Below are 17845 nucleotides of genomic sequence, written 5' to 3' on the forward strand. Positions count from 1 at the left end.
CTTACGCAAAGAGTGTTGTACAAACATACCAACACTTTTGCCATGTAAACACCACCCAGAAACAGTTCTGTTGGCCAAACCGGGTTTCAAACCACTCTTTAACTTTTGAACCGCTAACAAACAGCATGTTTAAAAATATTTACAAAGAAAAACAAATATGATATTTTCATGGCTTAGCGCTTGTCAAGATTTTAATTAAATTAATCTCTATTATTCAGAGGGAGATCTTCCTCTGGGAGGAAAAACTACAAAGGCAGTGGAATAATTCTCTCTCTCTCTCTCTATGTACACATGACAGACCAATGTCAGTGAGAGTGAAAACAAAGAAGATGAGCAAGAATGACTGTCCTTCCTGTTGTGATTTTCACAAAAGAAATGTCTGTGGTGGACATTTGCGGTGTAGAGCTGCGGAATGTAGTACATTGTTTTAAAAAGGTTGTATAAGGACCAAATGGGGGGGGTTGCAAAATGATGAGAATGGGTTCCGAGAATATTCAAGAGTCACTGATTTCAGAAATGTTAGGGTTAATGCATAATGTTGTTCGCATAATTTACTTTTGTATGAAAAACAAACTGTGACAAACGAGGCTAAGAACTTGGGACATACCCTATTAATCACCAATCAAGCTTGCTTTCCAAGCACAGAAAAACAATCTTTGTGATATTTATTAAGAACAAATACTAACTAAAGGGAAGTCCTAATTTCTTAAAGAGTTGAAGGAATGGGGTAAAGGAAATTGGATAAACAGACTGGCTGCTGAGGCATCTGAGCCCTTTGATTGAGATAGTTGATTTTTAGCCTTATTCCATAGGGACGATCAGAGGTGTAAGCTAAAGAAACTTTAGTGCTAAACTATAAGGACTGTGGCCTAGGAAGCTAATTTAAATATTACCATATATAAAGAAATGTGAAATGATTGGACTGTAGAACCACCTGCTTAAGATGTCAGATTATATAAATACGATCAACCCTTTTTGAGGAAATATCATTGTTCTCCCTGGGCAAAATAACTTTTGTCATTCTTTGAAGAAGCCAAGACACTGTATACAAATAACACAGAGATACTTTCCGTTTTTAGAAGTTCACATGTGGATTTGGGCAGTTTCTGTTTCTCTGCTGATGCATAATCTTGCCATCATCAAGCTTTACTGTAGAAATGTCATTATAGGTTATTACCAGTACCTGGTGTTCGGCCCAAAGAATTTATTTTTGGTCTCATCAGAACAGAGGATATTCTTCCACATGCTCTAGAAAACCTTTAAATGCCATTTGGCAACTCCGAGCAGGCTGCCATGTGTATTTTACAGATAAGGCTGTAACAAGACCGAAACGATACTCAAACCTGCTGCCACTGCTGCAGGTGCAACCTGTTGATCTCTCATTAATTCAAATGTAACACTCGATCAACATAATAACACTTCTACTTAAAGTTAGGGTGGGCTGTTTTACAGATTACACTTATTTTACTGTCTTCCAACTGCATGCATAATGTGATTAAAATGGTCCAGTCATGATCGAGAGATCATGCCTGCAGTAAAAGTTAGGCTTGTTTAATTAGCTCAAGATGGATAATAACCCTGAGATTGCAGACACCCCAGCCACATTCGAGTCAGCAGTTTGGGAACACTTTGGTTTGGTTAGTTCATTTCACATTTATTGGAGCAACTTTGCTTCTAACGCATTGGGGTTGGCCACTGAGGTTGGTATTTTAAGGTATTTAATAGGAAAACAGAGTGTATCACCTGAGTTTTAAGGAAGAAGTATAAAGTGATTCCAAAAACTTTAAGGTTTTTGGGTGTGTTTATTTTTCTCTATATGCTCAAAAGCAAGTAGGTGTGGTGGATTTTTGAATTAGCATTAGCACTCTGGTTTCTTCAGCCTTATAGGGTAAATGTTTCCATCAGTGATTTATGAGTTATCATCTGGATAATAAAGGTCTGAAGATCTGATGGAGAAAGTTGAACAACTTGTTTTCTTCACTTTTAGACTTGATAAGTTTAATAACCTATATGTACCACTCCGGATCTGAAGAATCAGTGGTGTATTTATAACTCTTTCTGCCATTGAATGGTGAATGAGAGGCAATAGTGAAGCATTTTTATAATTCATATCAGTGAGTAAGAGGATGAGAATATGAAGATAATTACTGGATCATGAGCAATTTTATATAAGGTTGTTATTCCTGGACCTGGAATGTGAATTGTGCATAGCCAAATAAAGCTGCAAACCATGTTTTTTGAGTTATCTTGCCAAGGAAACTGAGACAATTATGATCCCCTCTCTAAGGACTGACTTAGCTTCTGATACATTGACTCACACACAATTTGTTTTTTGTTGCCATAGACACAAAATGTTAAAATAACCCGAACATGATGCAAGTTCATTTTTAATCATTCAGCCAATTTATCTAGCATTTTTTTGACGGAGGATTTGCCTTAATAATCATGGTGAATCATGGTTGTTTCAGTGCGTAGATAGAGTGTGACAGCACAGGATGAATGACTGTACTGTCACACTCTGATGAGCTATTAATAATGACTCAGTGGGCGATTTACATTCATCAGTAGTTCATGTTCCTCCACATGAATGTGAGCTCACATACAAACCATGATCAAAATGTAAAGGTTAAAGCCAATGTTTAACCTTTCCCTGATAATACTTCAACAACTTTTTTTTCAACTCTCTTCTTCCTTTTTTTAACCTAAACTAATACCTTTAAGTACATGTCTGCCTTCTGGACCTAATCCAGCTCAGAGGATAAACAACAGGAAAGACAGCAGTCCCTTTCACTGGCTTCACATTCTCCCTCTGATCAGTCAGTATGTGAGTTAACCTGACTGAAAGTAATATCCCCCCAGAGGGTCAGCCTAAGCTAGTGCAGTTAAAGCCACAATCTTGGAACAGCCCAAACCAGCCACTTCACTTGAGGGCAGTGTTTATTAAACAATGGGTCAGGATAGAGAAATATGAAATCCTACTTGAAAAAAGAGCTGATACATTTTAAGAACTAAGTACTTGATTTCCTTATTTTTCTGATTTTGAATAATAAGCTGTAAAAGTTTAACCGGGTTTCAGGTCGTATTAGATGGACATAGCAAAGCACCTATGGCAAGTACGCAACAGGACACAAAAATAATATGCTGTGTTGCTGACACATTAACTTACACATATAAATAAAATCAGCCAGTACATTGATCTAAAAGTGTTCTCTCACTCTCCTCTCTCATATTCTCCATACACTACCAAATACCTCCCTGTCATGCGTGCTTCCAACAACTCGCCCAATCTTACCGCAAACTAATAGTCCTGGGCTGCTATCTACAGCACATTACCCCTGGAAACCACACACGCAAACACCAACATAACACTGACACACAGATACTAATGGCCCAATACCACACACACACACACACACACACACACACACACACACGCACACACGCACATGCACGTACGTACGTAGAGACACACATCCAGGGAGAGAGAGGGAGGGCTCTACTGTAGATGCCTGCTGCCTGAGTAAATTACAATTCATTCAAATTGTGCATATTCCTTGTAGGCACTTAAAATGTCCTTCCCAAATCCAGGGGGCTTTTTACACCCCTCTCCCTGCTAACCACACTAACCACAGGGATTTCCATCAGCCAGGCTGCATCCTGTACGGAGCAGCCAGATATTTCAACCATTCACGCCACACACCAGAGCCCTGAAAAAGAGCAGGGTGAGGACAGCGTGTGTTTGTGTGTTAGAGATAGTCATAAACTGTAACTATAACCTAGAGAGAGTGTAGTTATAGGCATGATCATCCTGATATATAAAAAAACTAATAATCAACCTATATATTTTTATGTATTGCTCCCTCTATAAAAGATTTTGTGTGTTGATAAACTTCTTCACCTTGGCTGGTAAACGCTGGGGTGTGAAGGCATGCTGTGCTCAAAAGAGAGAAATGAGAGTGAGAGGCCTGACAGATTCCAGGCCCAAGGAAACATTTTATCATGTGTGTATATGTCGGTCTGAGTTCGCACTTATGGTAAGATGACAGTGGGCTCTAAGGACATGACTGCCTCAATCAACCCTTTCAATGCATTTTAAGGTCATAATTGTAAGCAGAAACAAGATGGCAGAGACCGGGGAAGGGAGACGGGCAGAAACAGAGGAGCAGTGAGAGGGAGTGTGACCTGAGCCAAGGTTCACTTTTCACTGCAAAAACAATCCGCTTGAGTGTTCTTCTGAGAGAAGTGACAGATATTCTGAGGTATGTCAACACTACGGGAAGTGTACACTGGTTAGACTGCTCAGAATCACACACATTAAGCTCTCCTCTTTTGCACATGGACACACAAAAGTACACACAGGAGATTGCAGGATGTTAAATATGCCTCCCTGTTTTGGTTCAAGCTGAAACAACAGCAGGCCTGTTCATGTAGGAAGGTCCTTCTCTCTACACGAACACTTTCTGTGCAAGTCTATGGGCAGGCATTAAGGGAGGATTAAAGGATTTACTGTATGACAATAAAGCATGATTGGCAAATCTACTCAACTATACTCCCTTTATGGACTGTTTGTGCATCATGAACAGAGAGAAATGCAAAGGGTGGGAGGAACAGAAAGATAGCAGCAGACACATTTTTGGCTGAAGAGTCTACTAAGCCCAGTGTTAAAGGGATAGTTCACCGAAAAATTCAAATTCACTCATTATCTACTTACCACTATGCTGATGGCGGGGTGGGTGAAGTGTTTGAGTCCACAAAACCCTTCTGGAGTCTCAGGGGTAAACAGTGTTGCAGCCGAATCTAATACAATTGAGGTAAATGGGACCCCTTCTTCAGACTTCGTGTGGCTACGTCTGCTAGCATTGCCACTTCCTGTAGTGGACTTTTAGGCTAAATGCAAGATGTAAATGACCTTGTTTCTAGTCAAATATGAATGTCAGGGCTTGCGGACACTTGGGTGACACCACACGAGCCGTATGAAGGCTTGTTGTGTTTCTGTTGTTTTATTACGTCTGAAGAAGGGGTCACCTTGACTGAATCACTGTTTACCCCTGAGACTCCTAAAGTGTCTTGTGGACTCAAACACTTCACCCTCCCCTCCGTCGGCATAGTGGTGAGTAGATAATGAGTGAATTTAAATTTTTCGGTGAACTATCTCTTTAAGAGCATGATATTACAGGTACAGTATCTACCTTGACAACTTTGTGTGATTGGCTTGCATTTCCCTGTGCATTATTTCCTTATCTCTACTCCTTCTTACAACTGCAAATTAGTACCTGTGGCTGTGTATGTGTGGGAGTGTGTGTGAGTATGTGTGTTCCCAGGGGACAGGCCAAGTGGGACACACACATCTCACCATGGCCATGAGGACAGGATAATGGCTTGGCCTCTTGACAGATCCAGAGATTGGCCATTTATAGAATAGGTGGGGAGTGTGTTCTTCAGTATTCATTTGTATTTATTTGTGTGTGTGTGTGTGTGTGTGTGTGTGTGTGTGTGTGTGTGTGTGTGTGTGTGTGTGTGTGTGTGTGTGTGTGTGTGTGTGTGTGAGAGAGAGAAAGATAGAGATTAATACTAACCAGAGTGATGGTACTAATGGTGGTTTGGCGTTTAAGAGGGCTACGGTGATGGGATAAAGGGAGCGAGCTAATCTAGAGTGTAACTGTGAGGAGGGTAAAAGGTACACAAAGAGAACTGTATAAATCCAGAAGAGAAGGAACTGGGGTGGCTAAATACAAGATTACACCCTATTTGGAGCAAGGCTTCAGGGTCCAAGGCTACAATCTCAGATGCAGAGACTGAACTTAAATTGGGTGTAATGGACATTAAAAGGACAAAGTCACCTTCTAGCCAGAGTCCAAGACAGAACAAGATACGCAGGTGGAGGCCAGTGACAGGACAAGCCAGACAAGGAATAATGAGCTCAGCCAGAATTTTCGTGAACACCAGAACACAGGAGGGGATTGAGTAAGAGACCATGACAGTGCTGGGAAGTTGCATGCTGTTGTTGGAGAGTCATAAAAGCAAGGCACAAATGTCCAAGTGAGACCCCAAAACTGTGTGGAGGCCAGAGATTGTCCAGGTCTACTGATCTCATCAAACTAATGCTGGTAAGGCATCAGGAATTAAGAGAGACCTGCAGTGAGCCAAGGTCAAGGGAATGTTACACGATTCTGTTTTCTAAACTATGGCTTAGGGCAGGGGTGGGGAACTTTTTTCTACCAAGGGCCATTTCAATTTTTATACTATCCTTTGAGGGCTTTACCAGATTACTCAACACATGTCACACTAAACTCGGTAATGCGATGCAGGACCTGATGTCTGATGGTAGTGATGATGATGATTCTACTGGCAGCTGGTTTTCCAACTTTTGTCCCAAAAAAGGGATGGACACTTAAACAAACATAGAGTTTATTAAATTCAAGCAGAAGGAGGTTGTTACTGTAGCTTTGAGCATTCTTGCTGGTTCCACATTAAACAGCAAAATAAATATGTTAAGTTTATTCTGTTTAGTTGTTCTGAATCCTCTTGATAAATGCCTAAAAGAGTTTTGCAACATCACCAGCATATCAAGATGTTGTAGCAGTCTTTTGTTTTGCAGAGTAGAAAAATGCACAGATTTTGCACAAAATACACAATTTTGTTTGTCCGATGCTGCAGCTGCTCAGTAGCAACAAGGCTCCTTCACAAATTCTGCTTCTAAATGAGGTTTCAGCTTCTTAGCTATCAGCTTGCTGACTGTAAAACTAGCCTGTATAACATTGTCTCTGTCGGAATGTGGTCTTGTGAAACTATGCTTAAGATAGTCAAGTTTATTCAAATGCAATTCTTCTTGTATCTCATCCAGTTTGGCGGCATGTTTACAGCATGTTTACAGGAGGGGATAATTTTAGGAGATGTTATTTTTTAAGTTCACAGCTTTGGTAAAAAAAAATTAAAATATACAATAACAGTACAAATGGGAAATCTTAAGTGCAGGGAAGGATGTGAAGTGGGCAATATAATTGACAAATAAGCAAGAGGTCAGGGGTTAAGAAGAAGGTCTTGTGGTTGAAGTAGGGAGCAGGCTTAGAGATTCAAAGAGGAAAGGTTGCCTGTGGAGTTGGAGGGGATGGGGGTGTGGGGAATGGGAAATGATGGCCCATGATGATCAGAGTTGTTTTAGACACTCCAAGCCATCATGGGACATTAGCAAAACAGCACAACCACTTATGACTCCGCCTGGAAACTGATTTGTAATAGCTACAAAAACACACTTGTAGGACCAAGTAACCATTAAAGAAATACAACCCTTTCTCTTATCAGTGTCACTATTTTTATAACCCTGAAATGTAATTAGGAGTGTGTGCTACAATTTGCTGAGGCGGACACATTGGCAGGCATTTTATCATCAAGTTTTTGGCAAAGTTGCACTTTTTCTTATTCATCTTGTTTCACAAATCATGGTCTTCTTGAGAACACATATCTCATATACCACAAACACATAATGCAATAATATATGACAGAACCATCTTGAAATCACATTCCTATCTATGATGATATTTGGCCTGTTCGGACAATCATTCTTCCAAAACATTCCCAAAAATACAGAGGTCATTTTGACTCACTGCTAGAATGAGATGTGGTATTTGCTATGCCGATATGCCAGACTTGGAGCATCTAAGTGTGAGTGTGTGTGTGCGTGTAAGCGAGAGTGAGGTAAGAGCACAGATTAACCACGGCCGATGATTAATACAACTTGACTTACTGACTTACTGTGAGCAATTATGGCCATGTCTTTTCTCAAGCTTGACTATCTCACTCTCCACGGAACACATGGGGGTCCTGAAACATGTGCGCACCAAACACACACACATATGCCACAGATCGCCAGCCCACCCTCCATTCAACCTCAAAACCACAAAGGGTTAAATATAATCAATCTTCTTTAACAGTGCTGTCAGGGCACAGTCTGAGAGCGCTAATAGAAGCACAAAGATGGTGGCTGCACACTGATGATGGTGTGTCTGGTGTGAGTATGTACTGTTGTGAGCACTTGGATAGAATTTGTATGCTAAAGTAAATAAGTGTGGATTTGTATGAGTAAGTCAGTCTGTACATATTGGTAGAGTGCCCATGCAAGCAATGCATGTGTATTCAGACAACATGGTCCAGAATGAGTCTGTGTAAGGTTAAGTGGGTTCCATATGTTTCTATGTGTATATTGTTTTAATCTTGTTTAACCATGTTAACACACTACTCTGTAGTCCTATATGTAGGTGTGTATACTGTATGTACATAAAACACTCACATATATATGTGTGTGTGTGTGTTTTATGTATATACAGTATATTTAGGGGCATTCATCTCTTTGTGTTAATACTACAGATGAGTGCATAAAGTTGTGTGTATTTGGGCATGCTTAATTGTGTGAATGAAAGCACCAATAAAAACGAATGAGAACAATCAGATATTTCCCTTGCAGTGGGTTATGTAGCCTGTGTGTGTGTTTGTGTGAGAGTGCACTACCTGAGGGGACTTATGGGATCTCCAGCTGTACTGGTGGCTGTGGAGGCTGGCGAGCAGCACGTTCTCATCTGTGTCCACCTGACCAAAACGCAGTGTTTCATGGGTGTCGTTACAGATCACATAGTGGCTGTAGACCAGATCCTCAGCCTCCGGGTTCCCATTCTGAGGGATAACAGTGGGGGTGAGGGGTTAGGTGGAGGGTACGGGTGGATGAAGAGGAGGACAAAGAAGAACATGACGTGAGCAAAGGAGCTTGTGACTAAAGAAGTACGTACATACTTCCAGGTGTTTATGTTTAGGCTGGGTGTATAATGAACAGTATATTTCTAGTGTGTATAAGCACATATACAGGTGTCAATAATGTATGTCTTTTTAACATAAAAAATGTTATTGTAGTATTGGTAGTGCAGCAGTCAGCCAGTAGAGAAATGAGATGAGTGATATCATCTGCTGGAGTAATACAACCTCACCAGGGGAGTGAATCAAATCACAGAGCAACAGTTATCCAGGCTGGAGCAGCTTACACTGTGCTTCGAGGCCAAAGCGAACTTTTTCACATCCCTCTTTGAGCATCTATACGTTGGTTGTTGAGAATGTTAAGCAGGCTCAGAGATTTCAGTTACTTTTTCCTATCATTACCTCTGTGCTTTGAAAAAAGTGGGCAACTACGAGTGCATTCCTGTTACTAAGAGTCATCAGTATATTGTGGCCTGTTAGAGGAAAACAGTATGGTGGAGTCTGGCCCAACTCCAGCAACGGGTCAATGAGAAAGCCTCACAGAAAACTCAAGTCATGCAAGTTGTGCAGGGATGCTGTCCATTCACGTCACCTTGCATGCAAGAGAGAAGAGCTCATTGGCCTACTATTGAAAACACTGGTTTAACAGGGAGAGGGTGTGTGTCAACTCTCTGACATACAAGATTTCAAATACACAATATAGAAACAGCACATAGTGTGAATGTGAGATGGATAGAGAGTGATGCAAGTGCATGTTAAAGTTTCACTTGGGCTCCTTCCAAAGGCTCTCGGGTCCTGATGGGATCTCTCCTGCACACCTCTCCCTGACTCTTGACACACATGACTGAGGTTCAGACAGCTTCTCAATAACCACTCAACTATCCCAACAAAGAGGGACCCGAGTCTGCTGTACACTTTTAAATGGCAGGGGGGTTGATGGTTGATGGTTAAAAGAGGCTGGCAGTAAAATCTCATAGTTTGACTGCCAAGCACGTTCAGGGTCCTGGGGTTGTTGATGCTATTGAAAACGGATGGGATAGTTTACACCATTAAAATTGTGATGATAGATGTATGTGTGAGAGGGAGGTAGAGAGGAAAATATAGATGGGACAGCTGCGACACTGGGTTAAAAAACATTTCAAGTTTTATAGTGGAACACTATCTATGCTCCCTTCTGAATTCAACACTGCGATTTACAAACTTCCTGCTTCCATCTTAAGATGCCATTGCTAAGCCCACTCTTTGATGGTATCATCTTTCTGCTCTGATTTATGAGGCAACACGATACACACCTCAGAAAAGCTCCCTGCAGTAATCATAATCACTCCATGTTTATACAGGGACTTTAAATGGACCAATATTAAGATATTATATTTAATTTGAATATAACACATATTCCTTGTTAAAGAGCAGAAGATGACAGCTTCATCATTAGACACAGTCATTCAAGGAGTAATCCATCCAGATACTGTGGCTTTAGTTTTTACAGAAGTCTAGCCTAGATATTCATGGCAAAGTGGCAAACATTTACACAAGTCAACGTACAGTAAAATGTCTATAAAACAGATTGAAAATAATGACACCCACTCAAGACAAAGACACATGAAACAAGACACCATGGAGCCAATTGTGAAACCTGTAAAAGGGACAGAATGACACACTAATCAGGTCTTAAATCACCCATATATTCATATACAGATGACCCTCGCTCTCACATCTGCTACAACCAGGAAAACAATCTCTCTATCACTTCTATGCTATTACAAAGGGAAACAGAGAACGATTCAAACATGGGAAGAACAGGGGAAAAAAATAGCAGGAGGGAAATTTTCGCCTGTGAACACTCTGTGAGAAAGCCGAGTGTGTAAATACTACTGGGCTTTTGTGTGGCTTTCCACCAAAGCCACTTCCCTGGGGTTAGGAGCTGGGGGGGAGCAAAGATCGAAAGTGGGGCTGGGGACTGAGAACTGAAAATGGAGGCCTGGGCCCTGAGGTTAAAGTGGTGGGGGTCTGAGGTTGTGCCCATATGGGGCTATCGAGTGCAAAGAGAACCAAAGAAATAAAATGCTATTCAATATTCATTTTTCTTTTATCAGAACCTAGAAACTATGAAATGTATAATATATATTTATATGACCAAACAGCACATTGAGGTGAGGAGGTGGTGAGCCTGGTGGCTTGGCAGCATCCTGATTATTATAATAGATGGAATATACATTGTCACGTTGAGCCATTATGAGTATTTATGACAAAAAGAAGGGTGACAGTAATGTTGTCATGGATACAAAAGCAGTTAATGTTACTGTGACTGCAGCTATGTGTTATAACAAATTATGTGAGTAAATTACAACCATACAGCGAGAAGTGTCTTTTATTCCTATTTATTGCTATTAAACCTAAAGTGCTCCAGCTGGTCTGGTTGTGGTGGTCTGGTATGACCATGCCTGGGCTGTGAGGCTTCAGTTGTGTGGTTGTAGAGGATTCTTTTCCACGGCTGAATGCTGACCCTGCAGGCCACATCACATCATGCATGTCTGCCAGCCATGACACCAGGAAACATGAAAATCACTGAAACAATTACACATGTTGGGATACATCCTTCTGTTCCAGAGGGACACAGAGCCTGTTAACATTTCTCATTACGTTTTCAATAAGGATCAAGTTTTTCTATGCATGGACAATTTGTGCATGAGGGTCTGGAATGTAAGCCTTGATCACATCAAAGATATATTTAGCTCAATTGTGCTGGCCTTCATAACCATCCCTGTACCACCAGACATCTTGTGCTTAATCACAGCCATCCAGGGTTCACCACATACAAGATTAAGTTTCAGCGAAAACCCCAAAAAGGGAAACAATATTTTCCATAATTGAAATGTTCACAAGTTACTCCGAGATGGACCAAATATTGAAGGAAATCATTTCATAAAGAATCATTCTTTTGTACTTGACCTCTCTCTACCCCTTATTACAAAACTACCATACCCACATGCAGCACATTTGCCTTATAATTATGGTGTGTTTTTCCCTTGTGTTCAGCATAGTGGTGAAGGCTGGGGTTAGATGAAAGGTTCTGAATAAGTGACAAGGCTGCTGCATTTCACACCAATCAAAAGATACAGCAAGTTTAATACTTTCATGAGTCAATCTGACTCCAGTCAACATGTTAATCCACCCATCAGGCTTTGAGTGTCTGTTTGAGAGTTAACTGTGTCGTGTACATGTGTATAATGGTATTATGTGCGTGTTTGTATGTGTGACCATTATATACCTCTATTTGGGGTTTCAAGACACTGTGGATTCAAAAGCTTTGGCTAAGAGTGTATAACCACTTTATAACCTAACTCATTATACTTGGCATTTTGAATAAAGCCAACCATGTATACCTTGAATGCATAACATGTCTAAAACACTTTAGTAAGGCTGCAATATGTGCTTTAATGACAACACCACAGATGCCCTAAAGTCTTATTTATGGCTGAATTAATCAGCAGAAATAGGGAGTATTCACTCAATTGTGCTAAATGATGCAATGATGGAGCGAAGGGTCAAGAAAAACCCACCATCCAATACGGTTGGTTAACTGCATTTGATGAGTCAGTACCATTAAAGGGAAACAAAGTTATTAATCCGCTAGCCAGAACAATCATTTTATAGTACAATATTCTACACAGCTTGTTTGTTTTGACTTTTCACAGGTGAAACACCACAGCTGTTTCCACAAAAACATTTCTCTCACCTGGCAGAGAGAGTCTGCATGCATATAAATCCATGAGAGTATCTCAAGTCTCCAGAGGCCAATATATGAGTCAGCAAAGCCACAGCTGAGCTGAGCCGCCATGATAGGGCATACAAAGGCAGAGAGGCCAGTGTGTGTGTGTGTGCTTGTGCCTGTGTAGTAGACAAGTGGGTGGAGGACAAGGGCCAGATGAAATCTTGGCAGGTGTAACCACTCAAGTTTTACCGTGTTTTTATGGGCATCACTTCACACACAAATATCCTGGCTACTAGAGGCAGTGCTGAGAGCTGAGAACTGAGAACTGAGAGATGACGAGGAGCATAGACGCCTAAGAACAGAGACAGTGTAGCCTCTTAGTCAGAGTTTACTGAAAACTGAACGGCAGGTCCATCCTGCCTTGCTATTGGCATACAACCAAAAACCATTCAAATAAAATCCCCTTTGTTTGTTTAACTGATACTCCATCTGGGACAAAAGGCCGTCTTTCAGTATATTCTCAAAGTGTGCAAACATTTCAATGGATTTTCCCCACAAGTTTACTAGCCCCAGCCTCCAAATCAAAAATCAAGTCATCCTCCAATACTTTGCAACCTAATCGATCATATAACTGATTACTTTTATCCCTTGAAATATGCTTCCTTTTCAGCAGTGACCCTGGAGATTAGCTCAGTACCTATAGATATCGACAATTTGGCTTCTGATATTAACAATACATGGAAAGACAACTTTAGACTTCAGGATATCTCTCATGCTTGATTATTTCCAAGCTCTGAGATCAGAATGAATATTTTACCACTAGTCAGATTTTTTCACGTCAGTTCATGAAGCTTATGCATTTTTGTATTCTTTGGAGTGTGGTGCAATATAAAGGTGTGTGGCTTTCTCAATAGCCTGAACTTCCTGTCACCTGTTGCCAGCTGTGCAGGGCAGTGTCCATGGTGTGGATGGTAAATTGGCTGATATTGAGAAACACAGGGTCCACAAACACTTTCACATCCAAGGTGGTGCTCTCTGGGCAGCTGGTGGCTGCAGCCTGACCCTGAAAGATACAAGAAATCAGATTCTAAATATCCATTATTTTTCTCCACATTTTCTGAGGTTTTGTATATACACAGAGCATACAGTAATACACCAAATATGGCTGAGCTCTACCTGTAGTACACAAGGCTGGAGAAGCTGAAGGTGTGTTAAATTTCTGTATTCCAGCAGCTTGCAGTCCACCTGTGTGGAAAAGCTAAACTCCTGACAGTGACGTGGTCCATTGTTCCACTGGCGCAAGAAGACCCTTGGCTCCCGAGCGCCGACCACCATGAACTCCTGCTCCTGAGGTAACTTCCTGTCTGGCAGGAAGGGACGAAGTTGCCGAGATGGAACTGGAAAAGTGACACATTATTTTTACTAAAGGCTATCAGGGGTAAGACACAAACTGTTTTACAGGAAAAAAGGGGTAAAATTGTAGATGGTCTGTATTTATATAGCCCTTTTCTAGTCTTCATGACCACTCAAAGTGCTTTTCAGTACAGTTTTTTGCCATTCATCCATGCCTCTATGGGCAGCACTTTTATGGGAATGGCAAAGCAGTCAGGGGCAATTTGGGATTCAGTATCTTGCCCAAGGAAACTTCAGCATGCGGAATGGGGAAGACTGTGATCTAACCGCCAACCTTTTGGTCAGAGGATGACCTGCTCTACCCCCTGAGACAGCTGCCCCCAAATAAAATGAATCCAAACATCTAAAGCATATGTGCAAAAATATACAGTCCACCATAAATGTTTTACTTAATTGAGTAGGCATTTAATCTGTAATTTGCTTAAATCATGATCAAGCAAAGTAAACAAGAACAAGGCAGAACTTTTTCTCTCACCAACAAAATATAAAATGGTTTTAAGTTACTTTCTCTAACTATACTTAGTGACTGTGAATTCTGTATCCTACCTGTACCCAGCTGTTCTAGGTGGTGGCAGAGGTGAACTTCCAGCTGTGCCAGTTGTAGGGAGACACCCAGGGAGGAGACAAACCAGGGTGCAAAGCAGGAGTCCACACGGGTGCAAGCTGCCAGCGCCATTGGAGACACCAGCTGATCGCAGGGTACCTGCGACCCACACTCACTGTCCAAACTGGAGAGATAGAGCAGAGAGCTGATAAAATGTACAGAGCATCTGTAACTTTGAAATAACACTGAAAGTGGAGAGACATGAAGAAAGATGTGGAACCCTGCGAATATGAAATTATGACATATGGAAATAATAGTGGTGGAAGTGAGTAATGTAGGACTTTGAGTCAGCATCTGAAAGTTTTCATTAATTGATTTTCAAAAACTTGCTTTTATAACATCTAAACCACTGGATGATGACCACAAGAATTCAGTTCATTCTAATTAAAATAGTCTGATTCTTATTAGTAGCTGAATGCTTTTGTCTCTTGCCCAGTCAGTTACAAATTGTGTGGCATCCATGTCAGAAACCTACTATGAGTCAAACGCTACAATTATTCAGACAACAATGTGGAGGGGGCCTCTTCGCTGTCTGAGCCAGTGAGTTTAGGTACAATATTACTGACACAGTTTTCAGAAGAATCTCTAGATATTAATTGCATGTCATGGTTGATGATGTTGAATGGAACATAATTGAAGTGAATGACCATTTGCTCTGTAATTTGCTACTACCATGATCCACTATAAAAGCTACAGCAGGAAACGCTCAAGACCTGAAAAATGCTGGTGCAGCAGAGTGCTCCTTAAAAAGATAAGCATCATATGTTGACAATTTTCATTACTTCCAGTTGGCAGCGAAGCCAAGTTATTTTTCTGGTGGAAACTAAAGTAAGGCAGATGAAACGAGTGACTGAGGAAAGGGGAATCGATTTTGATCAGAAAAGACAAATAATTTAAACATAAAGGAAATGTAGTGTTTGGAGTATGATTGTAATGAAGCACAGATGTATATTTAGCTTTACAATGAATCTGGCTCTGCAGAGTTTTTTCTCTGTTTCTTCTCTTGGATGTTTTCTTATTCTTTCCTTTCTGTTCCTCTGGAGCTTTCTAAGCCACACAGAATGTGGGCTTGGCAATTCTCTTCCACTAAAAGTTTCCTAAATCCCAAGAGGAGGTAAAAAGGAGGGGAGTAGATTGAGATGAGGAAACAATGAGGAAGAAAAGACTAAATAAATGAAAGATGGGTGAAACCCAGAAGATGTAATAGAATTCTGGGTGAGACATGAGGGAGATGAAGAGAGGAAGCAGTGGTAGCGAGAAGAAGGGAGTAAAAACATGTTCGCTGAGGTGTTAGATCACTGGCCCAGTCCAAACCATTGCATCCCAGCTCAACCAAGCCCAACCCAGGCCTGGCCTGCCCCAGCCAAACCAAAGGGGGCTTTACTCCTCATGCTTCCCGTGAGCTTCCCCTCGATTAGATACACTCAAGGTAAGCAGGAAGGAATCCGGATGGGCCCTGACAGGCACTTGGTGTGCTGGGAAATCTCATTAGGCCAATCTGAACGCCTTCCAAGCCCGCTCCCTGTTCCTGCACACCAGATGTGGGGCGAGGGACACATTACTAGCTCTTTGTGCTCAGCGGCCTGGGTGCACATTCTATCCCTCTGCTTTCCCTCACACAGGACGGCCTATGTGCTGAAGATCCAAACACATATCCATGTGTAGGCATACACATGCTCTCTTGATATACGACTCGGACACAACACATTTAGGTAAAAGCACAAAGAAAGAGAACTAGATCAAATGTAGCATTTTGCCTCACCTTTGCTCATCTCCTCCCTCTCCATTATTATTGAGGACTATCCTCCATAGGTCTGAAGCCACCAGCTCCTTCTGTTGGTCAGTGAGGCTGAGGCTGGGGAGCTGCAGCTGGCAAGCACTGCTCTCTGACAGGCTGAACTCCCGGTATGGAACGAAGGCCTGCTGGAGCTCATCCCAGTACTCCAGGCTGCTTGGTACCTGGACAGAAAGACACAGTAAAGATTTTAAAATGTGACCACCAGATATGTATTTTCCTACAGCAGCATCCAGCAGAGATACTTGTGTCAAGTCCTTAATGGAGATTGAGCTAAATAAAAACTTTCTTGCTCTGCACTTTTGCAGCAAACACAGTGGCCATATGTCTTGTACAACAATGCATCTGGAGTCAAATAAATCCATCAAACAGCAAAGTATTGTACAGGTGTGGTGGCTTTATTCTTGTTCAGGCAGAACTAGGACAGACAATGGCCTGTGTTGCCTTATAGGGTGACACAGAATGCTGCGAGTACTGAAATAAAGTTTAAACTAAAACAGACTCTAGTGGGTCTTTGTGCTGCTGAATATATCTGAATACTTATCAGTGACATGCCAGAGGACCTCTTTATGCAGGGTTTTGTTGTGGACATCATACTATCTTCTATAACTGGATCCCACAGATATTCCTTTTATCAGATGACAGTATTTTACTTCAGTGTTTTACAGTAGATCCCTATTCTCCTTTTAAAATGGACACCAGTGTATATCTTAGTGTTGTATCCATCAGATGTTCATCACTCAAAGCTAAGGCTAAGTTCCAGACGGACTATTGTAACCCTCCCAGTGTAACCCTGCTTACTCATCTGCTCAAGGATTACTGTAAGGCTTTGTTATTACACTCAGTGCGGTTGATTCCCTAGTTAAACATAAAGCATTAAGCGACTGCAGTGGTCTGCTAATCATCAAGCACTGATACTTTTCTGACCTGTTTGAAAAACACAGGGAATCCCTGTCTTCGAGAGGGAACGAGGGACTGAATGTTAATGACGTCTGTATTACAACCTTGAATTTTACTCACTTCAGACAAACTTTAATTTCTCATCTAGTCGGAAAAAATGACACTCTCACCACAGACCACCAACGCAGTCAGACAACAGCTCTCCATAACAACACTGCATGACCACAGCATAACTAAACACAGTGCAACTGTGTGCTACAAGAGGGCCATTAACATTGAAGACCTCGAGCTGTTTCTTACACTGAATAACAATCAGACTATGTGAGTGTTCTCACATTATGTGATGACTGGTAAGGCTCCATTGGTTCCTCTCAGATTGAACCAAAATTACCATAAATGTGTCTGGTGCTCCTGTGTGAACTAAACCAGGTGCTCAGGTCCCCATGACCACCTGCAAACCTCAGCTACTGATGGATCAGTAGTGGCAGGGTGTCTCTGGAGCACACCTGAAGGATGCCAGGCTGTAAGACGTGTGTGTGTGTGTGTGTGTGTGTGTGTGTGTGTGTGTGTGTGTGTGTGTGTGTGGTGTGTGTGCGTGGGTGTGTGTGCGTGTGTGTGTGTGTGTGTGTATTTGTTTGTGCACATGTGTCTTTGACAATCTAACAGTTAACCAGAG

The 17845-nt window shown here is 41.5% G+C and overlaps 1 protein-coding gene across 1 annotated transcript in view; it reads right to left on the reverse strand.

The window, feature by feature from the left end:
- LOC118113661 (vacuolar protein sorting-associated protein 13B-like) overlaps positions 1 to 17845 on the reverse strand; it is a 311783-nt gene that overhangs the window by 41297 nt on the left and 252641 nt on the right. The window contains exons 42-46 of the mRNA XM_035163589.2: positions 16237 to 16433; positions 14417 to 14598; positions 13634 to 13854; positions 13389 to 13520; positions 8506 to 8667 (exon numbers count right to left, since the gene is read on the reverse strand). Of these exons, the coding sequence (XP_035019480.2) occupies positions 8506 to 8667; positions 13389 to 13520; positions 13634 to 13854; positions 14417 to 14598; positions 16237 to 16433 (894 nt within the window). The remainder of the gene's footprint in view (positions 1 to 8505; positions 8668 to 13388; positions 13521 to 13633; positions 13855 to 14416; positions 14599 to 16236; positions 16434 to 17845) is intronic.

This window comes from Hippoglossus stenolepis, chromosome 8 (genome assembly GCF_022539355.2).
Source record: "Hippoglossus stenolepis isolate QCI-W04-F060 chromosome 8, HSTE1.2, whole genome shotgun sequence".
Taxonomy (NCBI): Eukaryota; Metazoa; Chordata; class Actinopteri; order Pleuronectiformes; family Pleuronectidae; genus Hippoglossus; species Hippoglossus stenolepis.